The 25,758-nt window shown below is 49.1% G+C and overlaps 1 protein-coding gene across 1 annotated transcript; it reads right to left on the bottom strand.

The window, feature by feature from the left end:
* Nucleotides 1-25,262, bottom strand: ppm1na (protein phosphatase, Mg2+/Mn2+ dependent, 1Na (putative); the record flags this gene model as incomplete). Its single annotated transcript, XM_084311620.1, has 6 exons — nt 1-163; nt 3,561-3,675; nt 5,555-5,672; nt 15,944-16,162; nt 17,565-17,917; nt 24,863-25,262. The coding sequence occupies 6 exons, from the start codon at nt 25,260-25,262 to the stop codon at nt 1-3; spliced, it is 1,368 nt and encodes a 455-aa protein (XP_084167746.1).
* Nucleotides 25,263-25,758: the final 496 nt, after the last annotated feature.

The following is a 25,758-nucleotide window of genomic DNA, read 5'->3' on the forward strand; positions in this document are numbered from 1 at the left end:
TTAGAGGTACGCCGTTAGATCTTTGAGGAAACCGATGACATTTGATCTGGTTCCTTTTCTTTGATTGTAAACTGCGTGGCTCACCATTAGCTCCTGAGGTTTATGGCATGGTGATGGCGCCAGCATGGCATGTCTCTGATACGAGGAGATGATACAGTCTCGTCTGCAAAGATAGAAACAAAGACAGTTGGTCAAAGGGATCCCTGATGTACAAACCTAATGTGCTGCTCATAGATAGATATGAGATAGATAGAGCTAGGACCTAGCCTAACGGCCGAGTCTAACACCGAGACTAATGGCCTAGTCTAAGACCTATACTAACGGCCTAGTCTAGGACCTAGACTAACGGCCTAGTCTAAGACTAACGGCCTAGTCTAAGACCTATACTAACGACCTAGTCTAGGACCTAGACTAACGGCCTAGTCTAAGACTAATGGCCTAGTCTAAGATCTAGACTAATGGCCTGGTCTAATACCTAGACTAACGGCCGAGTCTAAGACCTATACTAACGGCCTAGAACCTAGACTAACGGCCTAGTCTAATACCTAGACTAACGGCCGAGTCTAAGACCTAGACTAACGGCCTAGGACCTAGACTAACGGCCTAGTCTAAGACCTAGACTAACGGCCTGGTCTAAGACCTAGACTAACGGCCTGGTCTAAGACCTAGACTAATGGCCTAGTCTAAGGCCTAGACTAAAAGCCTGGTCTAATACCTAGACTAACGGCCTAGTCTAAGGCCTAGACTAAAAGCCTGGTCTAATACCTAGACTAACGGCCTAGTCTAAGGCCTAGACTAACAGACTGGTCTAAGACCTAGACTAACGGCCTAGTCTAAGACCTAGACTAACGGCCTGGTCTAAGACCTAGACTAACGGCCTAGTCTAAGACCTAGACTAACGGCCTAGTCTAAGACCTAGACTAACGGCCTAGTCTAAGACCTAGACTAACGGCCTGGTCTAAGACCTAGACTAACAGCCTGGTCTAAGACCTAGACTAACGGCCTAGTCTAAGACCTAGACTAACAGCCTGGTCTAAGACCTAGACTAACGGCCTAGTCTAAGACCTATACTAACGGCCTAGTCTAAGACCTAGACTAACAGCCTGGTCTAAGACCTAGACTAACGGCCTAGTCTAATACCTAGACTAACGGCCTAGTCTAAGACCTAGACTAACGGCCTGGTCTAAGACCTAGACTAACAGCCTAGTCTAAGACATAGACTAATGGCCTAGTCTAAGACCTAGACTAACAGCCTGGTCTAAGACCTAGACTAACAGCCTAGTCTAATACCTATACTAACGGCCTAGTCTAATACCTAGACTAACGGCCTAGTCTAAGACCTAGACTAACGTCCTGGTCTAAGACCTAGACTAACGGCCTGGTCTAAGACCTAGACTAACGGCCTAGTCTAAGACCTAGACTAACGGCCTAGTCTAAGACCTAGACTAACGGCCTAGTCTAAGACCTAGACTAACGGCCTGGTCTAAGACCTAGACTAACGGCCTAGTCTAAGCCCTAGACTAACGGCCTAGTCTAATACCTAGACTAACGGCCTGGTCTAAGACCTAGACTAACGGCCTAGTCTAAGGCCTAGACTAACAGCCTGGTCTAATACCTAGACTAACGGCCTAGTCTAAGGCCTAGACTAACAGACTGGTCTAAGACCTAGATTAACGGCCTAGTCTAAGACCTAGACTAACGGCCTGGTCTAAGACCTAGACTAACGGCCTAGTCTAAGACCTAGACTAACGGCCTAGTCTAAGACCTAGACTAACGGCCTAGTCTAAGACCTAGACTAACGGCCTGGTCTAAGACCTAGACTAACAGCCTGGTCTAAGACCTAGACTAACGGCCTAGTCTAAGACCTAGACTAACAGCCTGGTCTAAGACCTAGACTAACGGCCTAGTCTAAGACCTATACTAACGGCCTAGTCTAAGACCTAGACTAACAGCCTGGTCTAAGACCTAGACTAACGGCCTAGTCTAATACCTAGACTAACGGCCTAGTCTAAGACCTAGACTAACGGCCTGGTCTAAGACCTAGACTAACAGCCTAGTCTAAGACATAGACTAATGGCCTAGTCTAAGACCTAGACTAACAGCCTGGTCTAAGACCTAGACTAACAGCCTAGTCTAATACCTAGACTAACGGCCTAGTCTAAGACCTAGACTAACGGCCTAGTCTAAGACCTAGATTAACGGCCTGGTCTAAGACCTAGACTAACAGCCTGGTCTAATACCTAGACTAACGGCCTGGTCTAAGACCTAGACTAACAGCCTGGTCTAAGACCTAGACTAACAGCCTGGTCTAATACCTAGACTAACGGCCTGGTCTAAGACCTAGACTAACGGCCTGGTCTAAGACCTAGACTAACAGCCTAGTCTAATACCTAGACTAACGTCCTGGTCTAAGACCTAGATTAACGGCCTGGTCTAAGACCTAGACTAACAGCCTGGTCTAATACCTAGACTAACGGCCTGGTCTAAGACCTAGACTAACGGCCTAGTCTAATACCTAGACTAACGGCCTAGTCTAAGACCTAGACTAACGGCCTAGTCTAAGACCTAGACTAACGGCCTGGTCTAAGACCTAGACTAACGGCCTAGTCTAAGACCTAGACTAACGGCCTGGTCTAAGACCTAGACTAACAGCCTGGTCTAAGACTAACGGCCTAGTCTAAGACCTAGACTAATGGCCTAGTCTAAGACCTAGACTAACAGCCTGGTCTAAGACCTAGACTAACGGCCTGGACTAAGACCTAGACTAACGGCCTGGTCTAAGACCTAGACTAAGGGCCTGGTCTAAGGCCTAGACTAACGGCCTAGTCTAAGACCTAGACTAACGGCCTGGTCTAAGACCTAGACTAACGGCCTAGTCTAAGACCTAGACTAACGGCCTGGTCTAAGACCTAGACTAACGGCCTAGTCTAAGACCTAGACTAACGGCCTGGTCTAAGACCTAGACTAACGGCCTGGTCTAAGACCTAGACTAACGGCCTGGTCTAAGACCTAGACTAAGGGCCTGGTCTAAGGCCTAGACTAACGGCCTAGTCTAAGACCTAGACTAACGGCCTAGTCTAATACCTAGACTAACGGCCTAGTCTAAGACCTAGACTAACGGCCTAAGACCTAGACTAAGGGCCTGGTCTAAGACCTAGACTAACGGCCTAGTCTAAGACCTAGTCTAAGACCTAGACTAACAGCCTGGTCTAAGACCTATACTAACGGCCTAGTCTAAAACCTAGACTAACGGCCTGGTCTAAGACCTAGACTAACGGCCTAGTCTAAGACCTAGACTCACAGCCTAGTCTAAGACCTAGACTAACAGCCTGGTCTAAGACCTAGACTAACGGCCTGGTCTAAGACCTAGACTAAGGGCCTGGTCTAAGACCTAGACTAACGGCCTGGTCTAAGACCTAGACTAAGGGCCTGGTCTAAGACCTAGACTAAGGGCCTGGTCTAAGACCTAGACTAAGGGCCTGGACTTACTTGCTGGTGACCCCCCCCCCCCCAGGTGGACTTACTTGCTGGTGACGCCCCCCCCCCCCAGGTGGACTTACTTGCTGGTGACACCACCCCCAGGCGGAAGCCCTTTGAGTCCTTCTGAGGCCAAGAACTTTATTACATACAACAGGTCAGGTTCCTCGTTTCTGGACCTCAGCAAGGCGATGATCTCTGCGACAGGAGACAGGAGAGATACAACATCCTCGTGTTAGTGAGATGATTTTGATCCCGAGGCTTGGTTTGCTTCCTAACCTCCTCCTCTCTCTCCTCTCCATCCCCACCACCAACCTGTCGGTCCCAGAGCCGTCTGTGTTGCCGCGCCCACCCTCTGGAACTCCCTCCCTCCAGACATCCCTGGACTCCTTCAAATCACTACTCAAATCTCACCTCTTCACCAAATGTATTAAGGACTCTAGAGGTATATGTCCCTCTGATGTCCTTCCTCTTAGTTGGTCTCCCTCTTTATATGATAGAGGTATATGTCCCTCTGATTTCCTTCCTTTTAGTTTGTCTCCCTCTTTATATGATAGAGGTATATGTCCCTCTGATGTCCTTCCTCTTAGTTTGTCTCCCTCTTTATATGATAGAGGTATATGTCCCTCTGATGTCCTTCCTCTTAGTTTGTCTCCCTCTTTATATGATAGAGGTATGTGTCCCTCTGATGTCCTTCCTCTTAGTTTGTCTCCCTCTTTATATGATAGAGGTATATGTCCCTCTGATGTCCTTCCTCTTAGTTTGTCTCCCTCTTTATATGATAGAGGTATATGTCCCTCTGATGTCCTTCCTCTTAGTTTGTCTCCCTCTTTATATGATAGAGGTATATGTCCCTCTGATGTCCTTCCTCTTAGTTTGTCCCCCTCTTTATATGATAGAGGTATGTGTCCCTCTGATTTCCTTCCCCTTAGTTTGTCTCCCTCTTTATATGATAGAGGTATGTGTCCCTCTGATTTCCTTCCCCTTAGTTTGTCCCCCTCTTTATATGATAGAGGTATATGTCCCTCTGATATCCTTCCCCTTAGTTTGTCTCCCTCTTTATATGATAGAGGTATATGTCCCTCTGATTTCCTTCCTCTTAGTTTGTCTCCCTCTTTATACGATAGAGGTATATGTCCCTCTGATTTCCTTCCTCTTAAGTTTGTCTCCCTCTTTATATGATAGAGGTATATGTCCCTCTGATGTCCTTCCTCTTAGTTTGTCTCCCTCTTTATACTATAGAGGTATATGTCCCTCTGATGTCCTTCCTCTTAGTTTGTCCCCCTCTTTATATGATAGAGGTATATGTCCCTCTGATTTCCTTCCTCTTAGTTTGTCTCCCTCTTTATATGATAGAGGTATATGTCCCTCTGATTTCCTTCCTCTTAGTTTGTCCCCCTCTTTATATGATAGAGGTATGTGTCCCTCTGATTTCCTTCCTCTTAGTTTGTCTCCCTCTTTATATGATAGAGGTATGTGTCCCTCTGATTTCCTTCCCCTCAGTTTGTCTCCCTGGTCTATGATATATGATAGATATTTTATTGTCGCAGCTTTTTTAAATGTACATGCAATCAGAAAAAAACGTGAGATGCTTGTTTTTCCCGGCTCCTCAACCGTAGTAGATTTGTAAACATAATACACAATGTATATATTCTGCAAACTATAACTATAAACTATAACTATAAACTATAAATATAAACTATAAATATAAACTATAACTATAAACTATATACTATAATCATAATACACAACGTATATTCTATCTGTACAAACTATACAATACAAGGTGGACAGTGGATACATTTAAAAGAAAAAGATAAATGATTCTACAGTGTAAGTAGCAGCCGTGTGTGTGTGTGTGTGTGTGTGTATGTGTGTGTGTGTAATACGTGTGCTTGTGTGGTGTGTAAGTCACTTAAGGTGCTTTTGTGGGCGGTGTGAATGTGAGGCACAAAATTGTAAAGCGCTTTGGATAAAAGCTGCTATATAAATGCACCATTGACCATTTTTGTAAGATCTTGTTATAAATGTTTTATTTATTTATCTTTTTTAATCTGTTTTTCTGTTTTTCTGTTACCTTCCACCTTCTGGTCAATCAGTTGTTCCAATTCTGCTTCCTCTTGCAGTGCCTGTTCTGACACCCGGGGGGCGCCAGGGAAGCAGACTATGATGATGCTCATGTTGTCCAGGCTTCCCTGCAGGGGGCGACAGAGAGCACATGTACCGACGTAGCTAAGTCAAGTTCAAGTTTTGTTTTATTTGTCACATATAAGGCACATGTACATTACAGTGAAATGCTTGGTTCTGTGTGAGATTGTGCTTCATACAGTAAAAAAAAAAAAGTTTAAGAATAAAGACCAAACACTATACAAAATATACAATATACAAAACTAAAGTACAAAATGCTAAAAAAAATTGGTAGAGAGGTAGTGCAAATCTTTTAGTAATAAATATATAAAATATGGTGTAATGTTTAAAAAGTGTTTAAAGTGAATGTTAAAGGTGATTGTTTAAAGTGAGTGTGTGCATGTGGATGTGTGACTGTGCAGTGAATGTACTGTAGAATGGATGGGTTAATGTTGCATAGAGTCCACACTGAGCATCCTGATGGCCTGGGGATAGAAGCTCCTTTTGACTCTCTCTGTACTGGCCATGAGACTCCGGTAGTGCTTGCCTTCCTCATAACTCATTTTACCTTCAGCAGCCCCCCCCCCCCCCCCCCCCCCCCCCCTGCTGGGACCCAAAAAGTGGATCTCTACCCATAGTTTGAAAACCACTGTACCTAGATATTGCACATTTATATTTAGTCATTTCGCTGACGCTTGTAGGCCTAATAGGGAGGTGTAGTCTGACGTCACTTTAGTTTCCCGCGCGGTCCACCCGTATAGGGATTTATCATTGGGAAAATGTATTATCGGCTATTGTAATAATTCTGCCTCATGAACATTGGCATGCTTTCCATTTTTGCACAAAATTAGTTCCCTTCTATCGCTACTAACATTATTGTTTAAGCATTTTTGGTTGAAATAAAATGATACGTAATTATTTTACGATTAATTGCGAATTGTTTCATGTTGAGCTATAGGTTGTGGATGAATACACACAGAAAGGTACACCATGCCAATGTTCATGCTTTATTTGTTTTATAAACGAGACGATTTAGAAAATGTGTCCATTGGAAATACATTGCAATTTCAAGCGAGGTGGACCGGCCGGAAACAACAATGACGTAACCACTACACCTCCCTATAATGCAGTTGTCTGTTGTCTATAATACAGGTAAGCCTGTTTGGCTGCCATTGATCAAATGAAAGCCCTTCTTGGCCAAGGTAAGATCTCTCAGGAGCGTATCAACCTGTCCCCCTGGGGCGGTCAGGTGGCGTAGCGGAGATTGCGTTCATCACCAACGCCGGAGATGCTGGGTTCGAGCAGCTCCCGGCGTTGTCACCAGCTTGGCTGGCCGTTCACACTAATACAATTGGCAGTATTAGGGGGTGGGGAAAGCTGGCGGGTGGGTCCTGGGCATTGTGGACAGCGACCCCTACAGTTCGGTCGGGGCGCCGGCACAGCGAGGGTAGGATCTGGAGAGAGGTAGTGCGACCTTCCACACGTTACACTCTCCCGGTGAGAATCTGCGCTGCCAGGCTGGCTGCCGGCTGGCTGCACATGCGTCGGAGGAAAGCATGTGACAGTCTCCGGCCTCTCTGACCAACAGTAGGGGAAAGTGCGCATCAACTAGGAAGGGGGTTGGGAATTGGCATAACGACTAACAGTGGGATGGGAGAAAAATCGGAAAAAAGAAGGAGGGGGAAAAAGATAATAAAAAAATAAATAAAAAACCTGTCCCCCTGAGTCCCAGGTAACGCACTCAGATTGAGCCTTAAATCCAAAGCCAGCATAACTGTTCCGTCCTCCATCTTGAGCTGTAAAGGTACACCTATTTATAGAGTAGACTGTCCTAGTACTGCGTGACGTGTGGCAGAGTTAAGTACTCACCGGCGTAAGCAGATCTGTGGGTGATATCTGTTGACGTAACGCCACGCACTTTGTAAGGCTGAGACGATATGCCATTTGGAAGAATGGATACATCGGGACAAAATTATTTTTTTATTTTATTATTTTACACGAAAGAAAAATAATTTAAATACCTCTTTCTTAAAAAAATCTAAAATATGTTATTTAACATTAGTTCTTTAACACTACGCCATATTTTATGTATTTATTAAAGAGATTTGCACTACATCCATACCTAATTTTTGCATTTAGCATTTTTTTTAAGTTTGCTTTTTTTTACCTCATTGTCTGCATTTTTACTTCATTGTACTTTCATTGTACTTAGGTTGTACTTTAGTGTGTATATTGTATATTTGTATAGTGTTGGGACTTTATTCCTCTTTTACTTACTTTTTTTTTTACTGTACAGTATGAAGCACATTCTCAGGGGCTCATACAGAAGGGGTGTAACGATTCGACCCCACAACGATTTGATTAGATTACGATTACGATTCTTCAGGCAACGATTCAATGCATCATGAAATCTCTTCATTTGACCACGATTCGATTCGATACATTTTTTATCAGTTCATTCCCCCCAAAAATTTGAATACACAAATGTGGCTGGGGGAACTGATTCACTCAGCAATAATATGGGTGTAAATATTTGACCCCACAACAATTCGATTCGATTACGATTCTTCAGGCAACGATTCAATATTAATTTGACCACGATTCGATTCGATGCGATTCGACCTTAGGATCGATGCATTGCGATGTATCGATGCATTGTTACACCCCTATACAGAACCAAGCATTTCACTGTAATGTACTGTACATGTACTTTATGTCATGACAAATAAAAGCAAACTTGAAACTTGTAAAACCCAGGAGCTTTTTCACCCCTCCCCACCCTGTCTTTTACAATTCAGTCTCTATAGAGCTGTGTGTTGAAATTAAAACACATATCCAGGGCAGGTCAAACACTTGGTTCTAGCAGAGCGAGTTCAGAGGTGGACATTTTGTAGCAGCATGGTGGTGTAGTGGTTAACTCTGTCGCCTCACAGCAAGAAGGTTCTGGGTTCGATTCCTGCTTGGGGACCAGGTCGTCTTCTTCTTCTTCTTCTAGCAACATTACAATTTACCTACCGGTCGTAGGCTGGTAAAGATATGCCTCCTAAAATGTCTAAACGGAAGTACCGGCTACAGGCTTTCCGGTTTCGACAAAACAATTATAGAGACATGTGAAGTGCACAATATTTCCTCGTTTAAGCCACTGCAACGGCTTTGCCTGAAGAATTTACTACATGACCGGGATGCGTCAACATTTTAGGCAACCAACTTGTGTTCAGCGTTTCTCTGATTGGCCACGACGCCCATGTGACCGTGGCAGCGCGAGAGAGCGGCAGTGCGGAAATAGGCTGCATTCTATTGCCATGCTTTGCGACAAACTCTAACCTTAACCAACTCCGAAACAATGCCTAAACTTAACCCTAACCTTAACCAACTCCGAAACAATGCCTAAACTTAACCGGCGAAAGAATGCATGTTAAAAAAAAAGAAAAAAAATTGAAGGAATTCGAACTTGTCACCAACACACCGCAGGATCCACAGCAAGGCAGCGAACCAGTTGAGCTAACCATTGATGTTGTTATGGTTTGTAACCGACCCCAATCGCACAACACAAGACAGGTATGGTGGTTTGCCAAGAAACAGATATTTATTGTGAACAGGGAAAAAGGGCACTGTCCCTTTAAGGGAGAAAACACAAAACACTGGAATAACACAAGAGGGGAAGGTAAAGTGCCTTTAAGAGGCGGGCAGGAAAAGGGAACACTATGGGAAAGTAAGGGAACGCCTAAGGGAAGGTTAAGGGAACGCCTTGGGACAGAGGAACTAGAGACTAGGTAAACCAGGGACAAGGAGAACTAGGGAGAGAGGACTAGGGACTAGGAGAGCTAGGGATAGAGGACTAGGGACAGAGGGGACTGAGGCCCGCGGAGGCGGGCTGGGGAACAGGGAGGAACTGGGGACAGAGAGGACTGAGGCCCGCGGAGGCGGGCTGGGGAACAGGGAGGAACTGGGGACAGAGGACCGCGGAGGCGGGCTGGGGACAGGGAGGAACTGGGGACTGGTGGGAAAACATCTGGGCCGCTCTGCAGAACAGAGGAGAGGGTTAATATTCAAAGGGAACAAACAGAGCAGATGCAGAACAGTCCAAAAAACAAAGTGACAAAGTAAATACTATCTTCGTGTGAACAAACACACAGTGGGAGATGGAATGTCCAAAATAATATCCACGAGAGAACAAAACAGAGAGGGAGATGAAATGTCCAAAACTAATAACTAAGTGAGAACTAAAGGAGGCAATACGCTGGGGAACAGCAGCGGGACGAGGGCAAGGGGCATTACGCTGAGTGAGTGACATCACAATCAAAACTCACCCAGGCGTATGCGTAAAGGTACAGGGACAGCAGCGGGAACGGGGGGCAAGAGGCATTACGCTGAGTGAGTGACATCACAATCAAAACTCACCCAGGCGTATGCGTAAAGGTACAGGGACAGCAACGGGGCGAGGGCATCGCCACCGGGTGGCTGGCTGTCCGAGCCGAGGAACAGAGCGCTGGAACAGCGGCGGTGGCGAGGATGTCGTCCACCGGGTAGCCGCTGTCGGAGCCGAGGAACAGAGTGCGCGCCACACCTTGGTGTGCGCGTCGGAACAGTGGCGGTGGCGAGGGTGTCGTCCACCGGGTAGCCGCTGTCGGAGCCGAGGAACAGAGTGCGCGCCACACCTTGGTGTGCGCGTCGGAACAGTGGCGGTGGCGAGGGTGTCGTCCACCGGGTAGCCGCTGTCGGAGCCGAGGAACAGAGTGCGCGCCACACCTTGGTGTGCGCGTCGGAATAGAGAGCTGGAACAGTGGCGGTGGCGAGGGTGTCGTCCACCGGGTAGCCGCTGTCGGAGCCGAGGAACAGAGTGGCGCGCCACACCTTGGTGTGCGCGTCGGAACAGAGAGACGCCTCGGGGTGCGTCTGCGAGGAGGAGTGTGCCAAGCACGAAGGTCTGGAAGATGCGCGTCGGCGCGCTGAGGTCTGGAGAGCGTGCCAAGCTCGAAGGTCTGGAAGATGCGCGTCTGTGCGCTGGTACGGAGGAGCGTGCCAAGCTCGAAGGTCTGGAAGATGCGCGTCAGTGCGCTGGTACGGAGGAGCGTGCCAAGCTCGAAGGTCTGGAAGATGCGCGTCAGTGCGCTGGTACGGAGGAGCGTGCCAAGCTCGAAGGTCTGGAAGATGCGCGTCTGTGCGCTGGTACGGAGGAGCGTGCCAAGCTCGAAGGTCTGGAAGATGCGCGTCTGTGCGCTGGTACGGAGGAGCGTGCCAAGCTCGAAGGTCTGAAGTGGAACACTGGAATACCTCCCGTAGAGGATTAGAGAGCGCAGTACAGTGTCTCCCTCCAGGCAAACGGCGGCAGGTGGCGAAGGCTTGAGCGCATCTGGCGCGCTGGTCTGGAGTGGAACACTGGAATACCTCCCGTAGAGAATTAGAGAGCGCAGTACAATGTCTCCCTCCAGGCAAACGGCGACAGCAGACGAAGGCTGGAGCAAACATCTCAAGGCTGGAGAGATCCATCTTACAGCATTGGTAGACCAGAGGATCTCCCGAAAGAGTCTAGATGTTAGAGAATATGACTCAGCATGAATACAACACGACCCCACGCCGAAACGAGGGGAAGAGCCCTGGTATTTAAAGCCCACAGGGGAACTAATTAGCCTGCCACCACAGGTGCGAGAGGTAATTGATAATAGTCCAGGTGTGGCCACTGAGAGTAAACGAGAGTAAAGAACGAGAGGGTGGGGGCTAGAGAGAGTGAGTGAGAAGGGAATTTCTAACAGTAGGCTTTAAAGAAACAGAGAAAAGGTGGTGAGCAGCGGGCAAAACCTCACAGTACCCCCCCCTCAACGGGAGCCACCCGGCGACCCAAAACAAATACAGACAGAGTGGCAGGGGGCAAAACAAGAGGTACTGGCCAAGCCAGCAGGGGAAGCCACCACAAGAGTGGGGCTAGCAAAAGAAACAGGGTCGCCGAGGGGTAACTAGGGTAGCAGAGGGGCAACTGGTCTAGAGGAACTGGGTCTAGAGAACTAGTCTAGCGAACTGGGCAAGAGAACTGGTCTAGAGAACTGGTTTAGAGAACTGGTCTAGAGGAACTGGTCTAGAGGAACTGGGTCTAGAGAACTGGTCTAGAGCAACTGGTCTAGAGGAACTGAGGGGCAAGCAGGGTAGCTAAGGGGTAACCATGGAAGCACCGGGAAAGGGCTAGCAGAGGGAAGGTTAGCTGCCAGGGCACTGATAGCTACAGGGCCTATGCTAGCAGTACTGCTACATCAACATAGAGGCTGCGCAAGCTGCCGGAGCTAGGCTGGCAGACAGGGCTGGACCAGCATGAGAGCACAAGCTAGCTGGAAGGACAGTCCTAGCTGTGTGAGAAAAACTGACCTTGCTAGCTGAAAGGGCAGTCCTAGCAGTGGGATAAACTACACAAAAAAGTGGAGGCCATGCAGAGGGACCGGGTTAGCTGCTTGGGCCTGGCTAGCTACAGGGCCTATGCCAGCTGCAAGGCTGCATTAACATAGAGGCTGTGCTAACAGCCGGGGCCAAGCTAGCAGACCGGGGCCATGCAGAGGGAAACTGGGTTAGCCGCCAGGGCATGGCTAGCTACAGGGCCTATGCCAGCAGCAAGGGCTGCATAAACATAGAGGCTGTGCTAGCAGCCGGGGCTAAGCTAGCAGACAGGGGCTCTGCTGAGGGACTGGGTTAGCTGCCAGGGCATGGCTAGCTACAGGGGGGTCAAACAGGGCAAAACGGGAAGCAAACAGGGGAGCTAACCGGGGAGACTAACAAGCTAAACAGGGGAGTAACAGGCTAACAAGGGAGCTAAACAGGACTAACAGGGAAGCTAAACTGGGCAAACAGGGAAGCTAACAGGGCTAACAGGGGAGCTAGAGGGGAGACTAACAAGCTAACAGGGGAGCTAACAGGGCTAACAGGGGAGCTAGAGGGAACAAGAAAAAAAAAGGGCAAACTCAACATACACCGTCTGTGCTGGCTGGGGTCGTCGATTTGGTGGGGTCGTACTGTTATGGTTTGTAACCGACCCCAATCGCACAACACAAGACAGGTATGGTGGTTTGCCAAGAAACAGATATTTATTGTGAACAGGGAAAAAGGGCACTGTCCCTTTAAGGGAGAAAACACAAAACACTGGAATAACACAAGAGGGGAAGGTAAAGTGCCTTTAAGAGGCGGGCAGGAAAAGGGAACACTATGGGAAAGTAAGGGAACGCCTAAGGGAAGGTTAAGGGAACGCCTTGGGACAGAGGAACTAGAGACTAGGTAAACCAGGGACAAGGAGAACTAGGGAGAGAGGACTAGGGACTAGGAGAGCTAGGGATAGAGGACTAGGGACAGAGGGGACTGAGGCCCGCGGAGGCGGGCTGGGGAACAGGGAGGAACTGGGGACAGAGAGGACTGAGGCCCGCGGAGGCGGGCTGGGGAACAGGGAGGAACTGGGGACAGAGGACCGCGGAGGCGGGCTGGGGACAGGGAGGAACTGGGGACTGGTGGGAAAACATCTGGGCCGCTCTGCAGAACAGAGGAGAGGGTTAATATTCAAAGGGAACAAACAGAGCAGATGCAGAACAGTCCAAAAAACAAAGTGACAAAGTAAATACTATCTTCGTGTGAACAAACACACAGTGGGAGATGGAATGTCCAAAATAATATCCACGAGAGAACAAAACAGAGAGGGAGATGAAATGTCCAAAACTAATAACTAAGTGAGAACTAAAGGAGGCAATACGCTGGGGAACAGCAGCGGGACGAGGGCAAGGGGCATTACGCTGAGTGAGTGACATCACAATCAAAACTCACCCAGGCGTATGCGTAAAGGTACAGGGACAGCAGCGGGAACGGGGGGGCAAGAGGCATTACGCTGAGTGAGTGACATCACAATCAAAACTCACCCAGGCGTATGCGTAAAGGTACAGGGACAGCAACGGGGCGAGGGCATCGCCACCGGGTGGCTGGCTGTCCGAGCCGAGGAACAGAGCGCTGGAACAGCGGCGGTGGCGAGGATGTCGTCCACCGGGTAGCCGCTGTCGGAGCCGAGGAACAGAGTGCGCGCCACACCTTGGTGTGCGCGTCGGAACAGTGGCGGTGGCGAGGGTGTCGTCCACCGGGTAGCCGCTGTCGGAGCCGAGGAACAGAGTGCGCGCCACACCTTGGTGTGCGCGTCGGAACAGTGGCGGTGGCGAGGGTGTCGTCCACCGGGTAGCCGCTGTCGGAGCCGAGGAACAGAGTGCGCGCCACACCTTGGTGTGCGCGTCGGAATAGAGAGCTGGAACAGTGGCGGTGGCGAGGGTGTCGTCCACCGGGTAGCCGCTGTCGGAGCCGAGGAACAGAGTGGCGCGCCACACCTTGGTGTGCGCGTCGGAACAGAGAGACGCCTCGGGGTGCGTCTGCGAGGAGGAGTGTGCCAAGCACGAAGGTCTGGAAGATGCGCGTCGGCGCGCTGAGGTCTGGAGAGCGTGCCAAGCTCGAAGGTCTGGAAGATGCGCGTCTGTGCGCTGGTACGGAGGAGCGTGCCAAGCTCGAAGGTCTGGAAGATGCGCGTCAGTGCGCTGGTACGGAGGAGCGTGCCAAGCTCGAAGGTCTGGAAGATGCGCGTCAGTGCGCTGGTACGGAGGAGCGTGCCAAGCTCGAAGGTCTGGAAGATGCGCGTCTGTGCGCTGGTACGGAGGAGCGTGCCAAGCTCGAAGGTCTGGAAGATGCGCGTCTGTGCGCTGGTACGGAGGAGCGTGCCAAGCTCGAAGGTCTGAAGTGGAACACTGGAATACCTCCCGTAGAGGATTAGAGAGCGCAGTACAGTGTCTCCCTCCAGGCAAACGGCGGCAGGTGGCGAAGGCTTGAGCGCATCTGGCGCGCTGGTCTGGAGTGGAACACTGGAATACCTCCCGTAGAGAATTAGAGAGCGCAGTACAATGTCTCCCTCCAGGCAAACGGCGACAGCAGACGAAGGCTGGAGCAAACATCTCAAGGCTGGAGAGATCCATCTTACAGCATTGGTAGACCAGAGGATCTCCCGAAAGAGTCTAGATGTTAGAGAATATGACTCAGCATGAATACAACACGACCCCACGCCGAAACGAGGGGAAGAGCCCTGGTATTTAAAGCCCACAGGGGAACTAATTAGCCTGCCACCACAGGTGCGAGAGGTAATTGATAATAGTCCAGGTGTGGCCACTGAGAGTAAACGAGAGTAAAGAACGAGAGGGTGGGGGCTAGAGAGAGTGAGTGAGAAGGGAATTTCTAACAGTAGGCTTTAAAGAAACAGAGAAAAGGTGGTGAGCAGCGGGCAAAACCTCACAGATGTTAAAAGAGAGGGGAATTACGGCTGCATAATGCCGCGGCAGAGCTTTGCCGCTCGCTCTGCCGCTGCCACGGGGGCGTGGCTAGGCGCAAGCTGGTTGCCTAAAATGATTAAGCGACCGGCGTGTTCGAGCTTGTTTGCCGACAGGATTCGGGAAAAGTTTGGTCCGTTCGGAGGCAGCTTCCAGGGGAAGTACATACACTGGAAATTCTACCCCATAGACACTTTCGGCAGTAGTTCTTTTCCAGGCTTTATCTCACGAGGTTAGTAACTAAGCAACAGCTCACATAATTAGAGTAATGTCTCAACTAACTAACTAACCCCAAAACCTTTCATCCGAAACCTTAAACCTTTCTATAAATCCTCAAATAAATCGTAAACACCGTGGCATACGCTCAACAACTATTACGTTTCTTTTCCCACAGACGGTACGCGTCTATGCCAAATACAACGCAGTTAGGTTTCCGGGTTCCTCTGATTGGCCACTAAGCCCACGTGACCGCGCGCTAGCACGCCCCCCTTATCGCCCGCTGCCGCGCTGTGAAGCGGAAGAGCCAGCGAGGCGACGCGAGGCGACGCAAGGCGGTGGTTTCAGCAGCAGCGGCCGTCTTCTTCCGAGGCGGCTCGTTCTTATTAATCCCTAATGTCATGTATGTTGTGTATGTCATAAATGTCGATATGAATTGAAAATGGTGCCTGAACATTCAAGACATGCTGTATTGAGTGGGGCTTTTAGAGAGGAAGATCCGTAGGACATCACAACGTCGATTCCTGAACGCAACCTCTTTGATATAGCTAGAGGAGAGATTACACCCATGCAGCCTCGAGTGTCGTGTGCAGTGTAAACAAACACGGCCGCTGCTGCTGAAACCAGCGCCTCGTGTCGCCTCGCTGGCTCTTCCGCTTCACAGCGCGGCAGCGGGCGATAAGGGGGGCGTGCTAGCGCGCGGCCACGTGGGCTTAGTGGCCAATCAGAGGAACGCGGAAACCGAACTGCGTTGTATTTGGCATAGACGCAGACGGTACCGCACGACGACGACCCCCTCTCACCTTGTAGAGGCAGAGGTCCACCACCTGGGCGCAGATGTCGCGCAGGTCGTCGCACACCTGCAGGCGGGAGCGCACGAACCCGCACAGCTCCTCGTTGCCGATGGCGTCCCACACGCCGTCGCACGCCAGGATCAGGAACTCGTCCTCGGGCGTCCTCTCCATCTCGCACAGCTCCGGCTCCGGGGACACCAGCTGCTCCGTCTGGGGCCGCCAGTCCACCTGCATGAATGAATGAAAGAAAACTTTATTAACCCTTTCACTGCCACACGACAGAAGGTTAACCCTTTACTATCCCTTAAAGCGGCTAGGTGGTGTAGTGGGCAAGGCGCTCGCCATCAATGCTGGAGACGCTGGGTTCGAGTCCAGCTCTCGGTGTTGCTATCAGCTTGGCTGGTCGTTCATACTAACACAATTGGCAGTGTTAGGGGTGGGAAAGCTGATGGGTGGGTCCTGGGCATTGTGGACAGCGACCCCTACAGTTCGGTCGGGGCGGGGGAAAAAAAAAGATAAAAACCCTTTACCTGTTTTAACCTGCTGTTGTGTGGCAGTGAAAGGGTTAACCTTCTGTGTATTGTCGCAGTGAAAGGGTTAACCGTTTTGGTAGTGCAGCGGTGAAAGGGTTAACAGATTGCAGAATGGGGTACAATACAGTACGGCTCAATACGCACAATTGTTAATAAGGGGATGCAGACCAGAGAAAGACGTTTGTGTCTTGTTTACATCAGGGTCCCCCATTTTCAATTCATAGTGACATTCATGACATACATGACATACATGACATCTCATGACATTTATGACATAGGGACATACATGACATACAGGTATATAGTACTGTTACATTTGTGACATACGATATGCAAATATACAGTACTGTTACCCAGAGATCCTAACAGAAAATATATACATATGATGGGGAGGAGACTGTACATTAGGAGGGGGCGGGTGGGTGGGTAGGAAATATATACATACGGTGGGGAGGAAATATATACATACGGTGGGGAGGAAATATATACATACGGTGGGGAGGAAATATTGGGGAGAAAATATATACATACGGTGGGGAGGAAATATATACATACGGTGGGGAGAAAATATATACATACGGTGGGGAGGAGACTCTCTATTAGGAAGGGGTGGGGGGGCCGTCACCTGCTTGAAGTCGATGGGGAGGAGACTGTCTATTAGGAGGGGGGGGGGAGCCCTCACCTGCTTGAAGTCGATGGGGAGGAGACTGTCTATTAGGAGGGGGGGGGCCTCACCTGCTTGAAGTCGATGGGGAGGAGGCTGTCTATTAGGAGGGGGGGGCCGTCACCTGCTTGAAGTCGAAGGGGAGGAGACTGTCTATTAGGAGGGGGGGGGGAGCCCTCACCTGCTTGAAGTCGATGGGGAGGAGACTGTCTATTAGGAGGGGGTGGGGAGGGGGGGCTGTCACCTGCTTGAAGTCAATGGGGAGGAGACTGTCTATTAGGAGGGGTTGGGGAGGGGGGGCCGTCACCTGCTTAAAGTCGATGGGGAGGAGACTGTCTATTAGGAGGGGTTGGGGAGGGGAGGGGGGCCCTCACCTGCTTAAAGTCGATGGGGAGGAGACTGTCTATTAGGAGGGGGTGGGGGGGGTCGTCACCTGCTTGAAGTCGAAGTCGCCCAGGGAGCGCGACACGGCCAGGGAGCCGTTGACCCGCTGCAGCGTCACGCAGCCACCGGCGTTCTGGATGCGCTCCTTCTCCCGCGGGTTGACGGGCTTGTGGTCCTCGGTGTAGAAGGCCACCTTGCCGTCGCGGCACAGCAGCGTTCTCGAGTCGCCGCAGTTGATGAAGTAGATGTGGCGCGGCGAGAGCAGGACCGCCGACGCCGTGGAGCCGCTGCGGTCCCAGTTGTCGCCGCGGAACAGCGCGTTCATCCGGCTGTCGATGGCCAGGAAGCTGTCGTGGATCCCCTCCTTCACCTGCTCGGCGTCCTCGTCTACTTTCACTTTACCTGGTGGTGGAAGCAGAGGCAGGAGGGGAGGGGGGTGAGATTCAGACGGGGCCGGTTTGTTTAGATTACATTATAGTTCATCCCTGATCAGGGCCGGAACCAGCACATTTGGCGCCCTAGGCAAGCTTCACCACTGCAAAAACTGTGTAACTTCAGCTGGGTGCAGTTTTTGGCACTCTAGGTCAGGGGTTCCCAAACTTTTCAGGCCGGGGCCCAGAAAATAAGGCGTCAGAGAGCCGCGGCCCAATGCACATAGTCAGGCTTTTTTTTTTTTTTTTTTGCCAGGTGACCGCTTTTTTAAGCCAAATATCACTTCAATCCTATTAAGTTAGTTCAAGTTAGTTATTCATTTATATGTGCTATTTATGAGAGGGCGAACTTGTTGCAAAATAATAATGATAATAATAATAGCCTCATTAAAATACTATTGTTGCTTCGGTTGTTTTCAGCGTTTTATGTGCATAATCTGTTATTTAGTTTGAAATGTTCGTTGAAATAAGTAGATTTTTCGTTTTTGTTTATTTATTAAGTTAATATAAAACCATATAGTCACATTTTAGAATACAATAGAATAGAATTTTTGAATACAACTAGAAACACTGTCCTGGCCTGCTTCTAAGTTCAGTGGCCTGACAAAAAAAAATTCAATAAAAAAATAAAAAATAAAGAAAATAAAAAATAAAAAAAATGTTTTTTTTTTGTTTTTTTTTTGTTTTTTTTTTAATCATCTCGCGGCCCATCCGTGGCTGCTCGCGGCCCACCTTTGGGTCGCGACCCCGACTTTGGGAACCACTGCTCTAGGCAACCGCCTATGTTGCCTATAGGAAGATCCGCCCCTGTCCCTGATCACAGTTTAAACTGGAGTTTTCAAGTTTTGGAGCAACATAATTAAGATTCATCTAGGTTTTAGATTAAAAGCTAAATCGAAAGAGTGGTTCAACCCTTTCACTACCACACTACAGCACGTTAACGCTTTCACTACCACACTACAGAAGGTTGACCTTTCACTACCACACTACAGAAGGTTAACCTTTCACTACCACACTACAGCACGTTAACCTTTCACTACCACACTACAGAAGGTTGACCTTTCACTACCGCACTACAGAAGGTTAACACTTTCACTACCACACTACAGAAGGGTAACCTTTCACTACCACACTACAGAAGGTTAACCTTTCACTACCACACTACAGAAGGTTGACCTTTCACTACCACACTACAGAAGGTTAACCTTTCACTACCACACTACAGAAGGTTAACCCTTTCACTACCACACTACAGAGAGTTAACCCTTTCACTACCACACTACAGAAGGTTAACCTTTCACTACCACACTACAGAAGGTTAACCTTTCACTACCACACTACAGAAGGTTAACCCTTTCACTACCACACTACCGAAGATTAACTGAGACGGTTGACTGTGACTGAGTCATTAGTAGTTTACAGTCGTCCTCCCCCAGAGAAGAAGTCTTTATTTTTCATGCAGATATACACACACACATGCAAGATGGGCGACCCACAGGAACACACACACACACATGCACTGAGAAGTGCATCCTTGCACGTTCTTTCGTCCATGCACGCACTTTCCCAGGGTTAAGGCACCGAGATCCCACCCCCATTGCTGCGTGAACCTGGATACAGATTCACAGGGCAGTGAGATCCCACCGCTGTCACCAATGTAACCGAGTGGATTTGAACCAGGGACCATAGGATCCGCAGGCGGCCGCACTAACCAGGGTTAACCTTCTGTAGTGTGGTAGTGAAAGGGTTCAAACTAAATCGGGTCCGAGTCTGTCTCTCATCTTTCTCAGAGGTACTCATTTCATAACATCCACCTAAAAGATTCAGTTTTTACAAAAGTTAAACCACCTCAACTGTCTGCCGTTTATAGTTAATCCCTGATCACGGTTTAAACTGGAGTTTAACGTTTTGGAGCAACATAATTCAGATTCACCAAGGTTTTAGAGTAAAAGCTAAATTGAAAGGGGTTTAAAGAGAGATCTACATTTAATACTGCTTAGTTTTAAACTAAGTTTAAAGTTTGGTGCAACAGAAATGATCAAAGATGATAAACTTAACTTACTAAACTTACAATCTATCTTATGAACCCACATACAAATAGAGTACAATCCACATCTGGAGTCCTTCATATATACTGTACATATTTATATAATACTGTAGTTAATCATGCCCTGAATGCAGGGGCTTATCTTCCTATAGGCGACATAGGCGGTTGCCTAGAGCAACCGGCTGAACACAGTTTTTGCGCCCCCCTCAATATATGCAACCAATATTTTGACATTAAAAATAAGAAAATGTAATTCTAAAAATGTTTTATAGATTTTCGGGGGGGGGGGGGGGGGGGGGGGGGGTGCAGTGGTGAAGCTTGCCTAGGGCGCCAAATGTGCTAGGTCCGGCCCTGCCTGAATGACTAACGTAAGGTTATGTATATAACCAAGTTTTATGAGTTATGGTGCGCTCGGCACCAGTTGCATAATATCTCGCTTCAGTGGATATGCACTGAATACATTTCAAAATGTACCTTTACATACCAACATCCGTCTGACCACACCCCCATCTGCTGCCTACATAAGCAGGGGTGGGGCCACACACTCATCTCCTTCCCAACAAATTTCACCACAATGAAAGATCAAGGGCCGCAGCGGCGTCCTGGTGCTGAGCGCACCATAACTCATAGAACTTGGTTATATACATAACCTTACGTTCTATTTCGTTATGGCTTCGCTCAGCACCAGTTGCATAACAGGAGCTGAGCGGGAGCCATAGCTCGACAAATGTACCCCGCTGAGGCCCCCCACAACCATCAGACCGGGGAGGACCGAGCCCCCCGACCCTCCCTAATGGAGGATACCCCCCCTATTGGAGGCTTACGGGAGGGAGACGGATCCGACCGTGCGAAGAGGAACTCAAGCAACTCAACGCACAGGGTGAGCAGACCGTGGCTTGACCCCACGACTACACACACGCACAACCCGCATGCCACCCGGGAACGAACGGAAGGAACAAACCTTGTTACTGCCCCCAAAAACACAGGGTCAAGAGCAACCCAACCCCGTGGCAAGGCTGTAGCAGCGGAGCGCGAAGGAAGACCCAGACCCACTGAAGGGACTGGATCCCCTGGAAAAAGGGGGCCCGGAGAGGTCAATGACGCCAGGCATCAAGACCCCACCAGGCGGTCACTTAGTGACACCGCCCCCCACATCGCCAGCGTATTCGGATAAGGCCCCTCCAAGAGCGGGCCCTTTCCCCCCAATAGCACACCGCCTGGCACACTGACCCTGCAGAACAGGCAGTCAGCATGGCCGTAAGCACTCAAAAAGGTTAACCAACGGAAGCAGGCAGCGCACCGGGGAAACCAGGCAGCAGGCTGTAACCTGAGCCTGGAGCACTGCGGACGAGACAGGCGCCAAAGGAGTCAGCTGAAAACAGCCCCCCCGGCGGAAGGGGCGTATGCTGGCGTTGTTGATCACCATGACAAAGCCTCCATAAAAAAAAACCCACCCAGAAGGGTCGAGGCAGAGAAGGCTGACATGATTGGCAGACGTCATGAACGTGCAGGGGCACACTCAACCGGGCAACCCGGGAGTTGACACTGCTCCACATACCAGGGAATCAACTACCCTCTCGGTACAGACGGTGGTTGTTCCTATAACCCCTCAAGAAAAAAGGGTTATCCCAGGCCTACGGTATCAACGAAACTTTACTTCGGACCGGGCCCGGTGGCTCGGGAAGCACAGGGTTACCAGAGGAGGTCCAAAAGACCACCCCAACAGCCCCCTCTTCGCCATGCGTGAGAGAGGAGCGAAGAAAAGAGAACCAGCCCCTTATGATAGTGCAGAGTACCACATGTACCCAACAAGGGTCTCCATAACGCCTAACCTTGTGACACCCGGGCCGACCCGGCATTTTTCCCCTGAAAAAAGCCCAAGTCCCTCAGGGTACCAGAACAGCAGATCTGCATCCCCGGCGGACAAACGGGTTAACTGACCTGGACCAGCGTGACCAGAACCAGTCCCGTGCCCTAACCACGCCGACATGCCTACTCCAGGATAAGGGGCAGATATGCGTGTTGATCTAAAACATGAAAAGAGGGCGCCACCCAGACGGGCCGGTGTGAACCGTGCTCGGTGGCCCACCCCAAGGGCATGAGACCCCTCTACCTATGTTCAGATCTATTCCATTAACATCCCCCAGATATGAACGAGAATTAATCGAGACAACCTAGTAAACAGGCGCTCGGAAGAGACAAAACTCCATCCCAGTTGCCCTATAAAAACGCTGTTTTAATAACAAGCAACCAAGGCGCACTTAGCCCCTGCGTGATTCTTAACAGAAACACCCCGAGCCAGCACTATGTATGCGTCGAGACCCAAACACATCAATGGATAGTCTAGCAAGACACCAAACATTGTTCCTCCAAGTCGCCTGGGAGAACGACACGGAGCCGGCGTGCTTCATGTTCCTTCCTCTTTTTATTTAAAAAAGAGAAAGAAACACAGACTGACATGAATCCCACGTGACGCAGCTGAGGGTAATTTTTTTTTACATTTTTACATCCCACCACCCTCGCCATAGGGAGGAGACGGAAATCCCCAGAGAGACTTCCCACGCGAGCTGTATAGATTGAAAAGAATATATTGCAACATTGAACTATGTAATACTTGGGTCAGGGCACTCCGAGGAGGAGGCACTGAACCAATACACACTCAATAATCGAATTGAATCGAATACACACACAATAGAGCAGAACTCCTTTTTGAAGTTCTACTCACCTTGACAATCTGAGGAGGAGGCTCTGAACTCTGAGGAGGCTCCCTCACAGGGAAGGAGAGTCCGAACTCACAGAAGGCCAGAGGAGGAGCTTCGTGAGGAGGAGCTCTGACAACTCCCTGAAACAGATCCATAACATGGACCTGAACAACTCACGGAAGTCTTACCAGCAGAGACACGCTCAGTGACGTACTCTATGGCGGGGGAATTTCTGCGGTGCACACGCCCAATTTTCCAGGGCGTGGGACCAGGAAACTCCCTCCCCCCGTATACCGCATATATACCTATCCTCACCTGTCTGTACTTACCTGCAGCCCTTACTCTATCTATATCTGTACATTTCCTACTCTTATTAGTTACGCTGCTGGCCAGTAGTAGTCATACTGTCTCTATTTATATAATACAACTCTGTACATACATCTGATTAGCACTACACTCAGTAGTACTCATTTGTATATGTTGTACCCAGTTTAACCACCTGTACCTTGTATATTGCTGTTGCACTTTACTGCTACATTTGCACCCTTGTTGGATGCGACACTTATTTCCGTTGTGCTGTACTTGTGCTGCATGATGACAATACATTTTAATCTTTAATTGAATTACAATAGGTTTGGATAGCTTTTGAAACTACCGTACACTGTGCTGTAGTATATCCCATAGTGTCATGTATACAGTAATCTCACTGAGCGTGAATGTGCGTAGATGCTCCTTAAAGGCTTTATTTATTTAATCTGCCCTTAATCAGTCAGCTGGCCTTTTGTCATCATGACATGAGACCGACTAGAGAAAGGTATCGCCATGACGACAGTAGTGCTCTCCATAGACGTGAGTCAAAAAGTCCTTGGCACACAGCCAATAACATTGCGGAAGCATAATAATACAGATTTTTATTAAAATTATTATTATTATTTTTTATTAACCTTTATTTACCCAGGGTAGGTTCGCTGAGCAGATGCTCTTTTTCAGGAACGCCCTGCTTCACATTCACACAGTTCCATTCACACCTGGGAGCCACCCAGTACAACCACAGTTGGCCACTGAGCAACTCCACTGGAGCAGTTGGGGGTCAAGTGCCTTGCTCAACGACACTTCAGCGGTTGGGGATAGGAGAGAGTTATTCATTCACTTCCCCAGCCCAGATTTTCCCCTGCCGGTCCGGGGGATTGAACCAGCGGCCTTCCAGTCACAAACCCACTTCTCTAACCTTTAGGCCACCGCTGCATACAGTATGTGTATTAATAGCTTTCACACAAGCATATTGAAATGTTTATTACTTCATTGTAATGCATAATTTAACTGATAGGGAATACAGACCCTTATCTACACGTTGATTACACTGCCTACTTGCCCATATGCGTATACTCAGAGCTAATTATATTGTTATATTGTTTACACACCGCCTATTTTTACTCTTCTACTGTACCATAATTATATTACCTGCATTATGTCTTCTACTATTACCATGACTCCATAATTTCTTTTAAAACCCACCTCAAAACCCACCTTTTTAGGCAAGCGTATGTCTGATTTTAATTTTTGTCTGTTTTTATATATTTTTATTTTTATTTTAATGAACTGTGATTATGAATTTAACTGTTTTTAAATTGTTGTACGGCGACCTTGTGTGCCTTGAAAGGCGCCTTATAAATAGAATGCATTATTATTATTATTATTACCTGTACCCCCTCCCCCTGTACCCCCTCCCCCTGTACCCCCTCCCCCATGCTGCTATGATGCCTGAATTTCCACAAGGGGATCAATAAAGGAATATCTCATCTTATCTTATTACAATGTTAATTCAACCCAATCAGTAATAACTATTGATCGATACTAGGGATGTCCGATATTATCGGCCTGCCGATATTGGCATTCAAATGTGATATCGGAAAATATCTGTATCGGTTTTCAAAAAAATTATAATTTTTTTTTCATTTCTATAACCTTTATTTACCCAGGCAAGCAAGTAAGAACAAATTCTGATTTTATTTATTGTCAAAAGTATGCATAATGTTGTGTTAATTCCACAACAAGAGATATGTAAGGTTAATTATCGGTATCGGTTGATATCGGTATCGGAAATTAAGAGTTGGACAATATCGGTATATCGGTATCGGTAAAAAAAGCCCATATCGAGCGACCCTACCTGTCGCCAGGATGTGTTCCAGGAGGTTCTTGGAGCAGTACTCTGCCACCATGCTGCCGGCATGTCCGTCGAACACGCCGTAGTAGCCCCACTCCGACAGCTGTCCCGTCAGCTGGGGCACGCAGGAGTGGGCGTCCTCCATGTGGGACCTCCAGCCCTGCATGTTGGCCGTGGCGTAGGTCACCCCCGACTCGGACCCCCCCTCTGTCGTGTGCTTCTCCACGATGGGCCGGTCCAGGTACGGGCTCGGCATGTCCTCGTCGTACTCATCCTCCTCCCCGTGGTCCCTGTCCCTGGGTCCCCCCTTGAGGAAGAAGGTGACCATCTTCTCCGTCTCCTTGGCCAGCTGGCGGAGGAAGGAGGGCACCTCCACGTTACTGGCGCGCCTCGCCGTCCTCATCGCCCCGCGGAGTCTGCGCTGAAGCTTCCTGCCCGACCTCCTGAGTGTCGCCCTCCTCCGCCTCCTGGTGGTGATGACCCTGCGCCGGCTTTGCGTCCTCCTCCGCAACAGGTCCAGTGCTGCTGCAACCGCGTAGCTATGGCACTGATCCCGAGCCAGGTGAAAGTCAAGTTCGACCGGTCTGTGTTTTCTATATATGGAGGAAGACCGAGTTGGGTTCAGTTCACACGGGTAGAAATTGAACGGAGTCCATCTTGCTGTTCGATCATCCTGGTATAGACTTTAGAGGAGTGTCTCCGTGGTCCTTAATTGTTGGACAAAATGTATTTTGTGATGGTGGGATCCTGTCTTCCTTCCTTTTTTTGTCCTCTCGTCTCTTGAGTTTGTCCTCCCTCCTCTCACCTCCCTCTCACCTCCCTCTCCCCCGTGTCTGTGTCCTGTGTTGCTATTGGACCATCTATTTCTGTTCACTTATCCATCCACACCACCCCCCCCC

Source organism: Notolepis coatsorum (assembly GCF_963971535.1).
Source record: "Notolepis coatsorum genome assembly, chromosome: 1".
In the NCBI taxonomy this organism is placed as follows: domain Eukaryota; kingdom Metazoa; phylum Chordata; class Actinopteri; order Aulopiformes; family Paralepididae; genus Notolepis; species Notolepis coatsorum.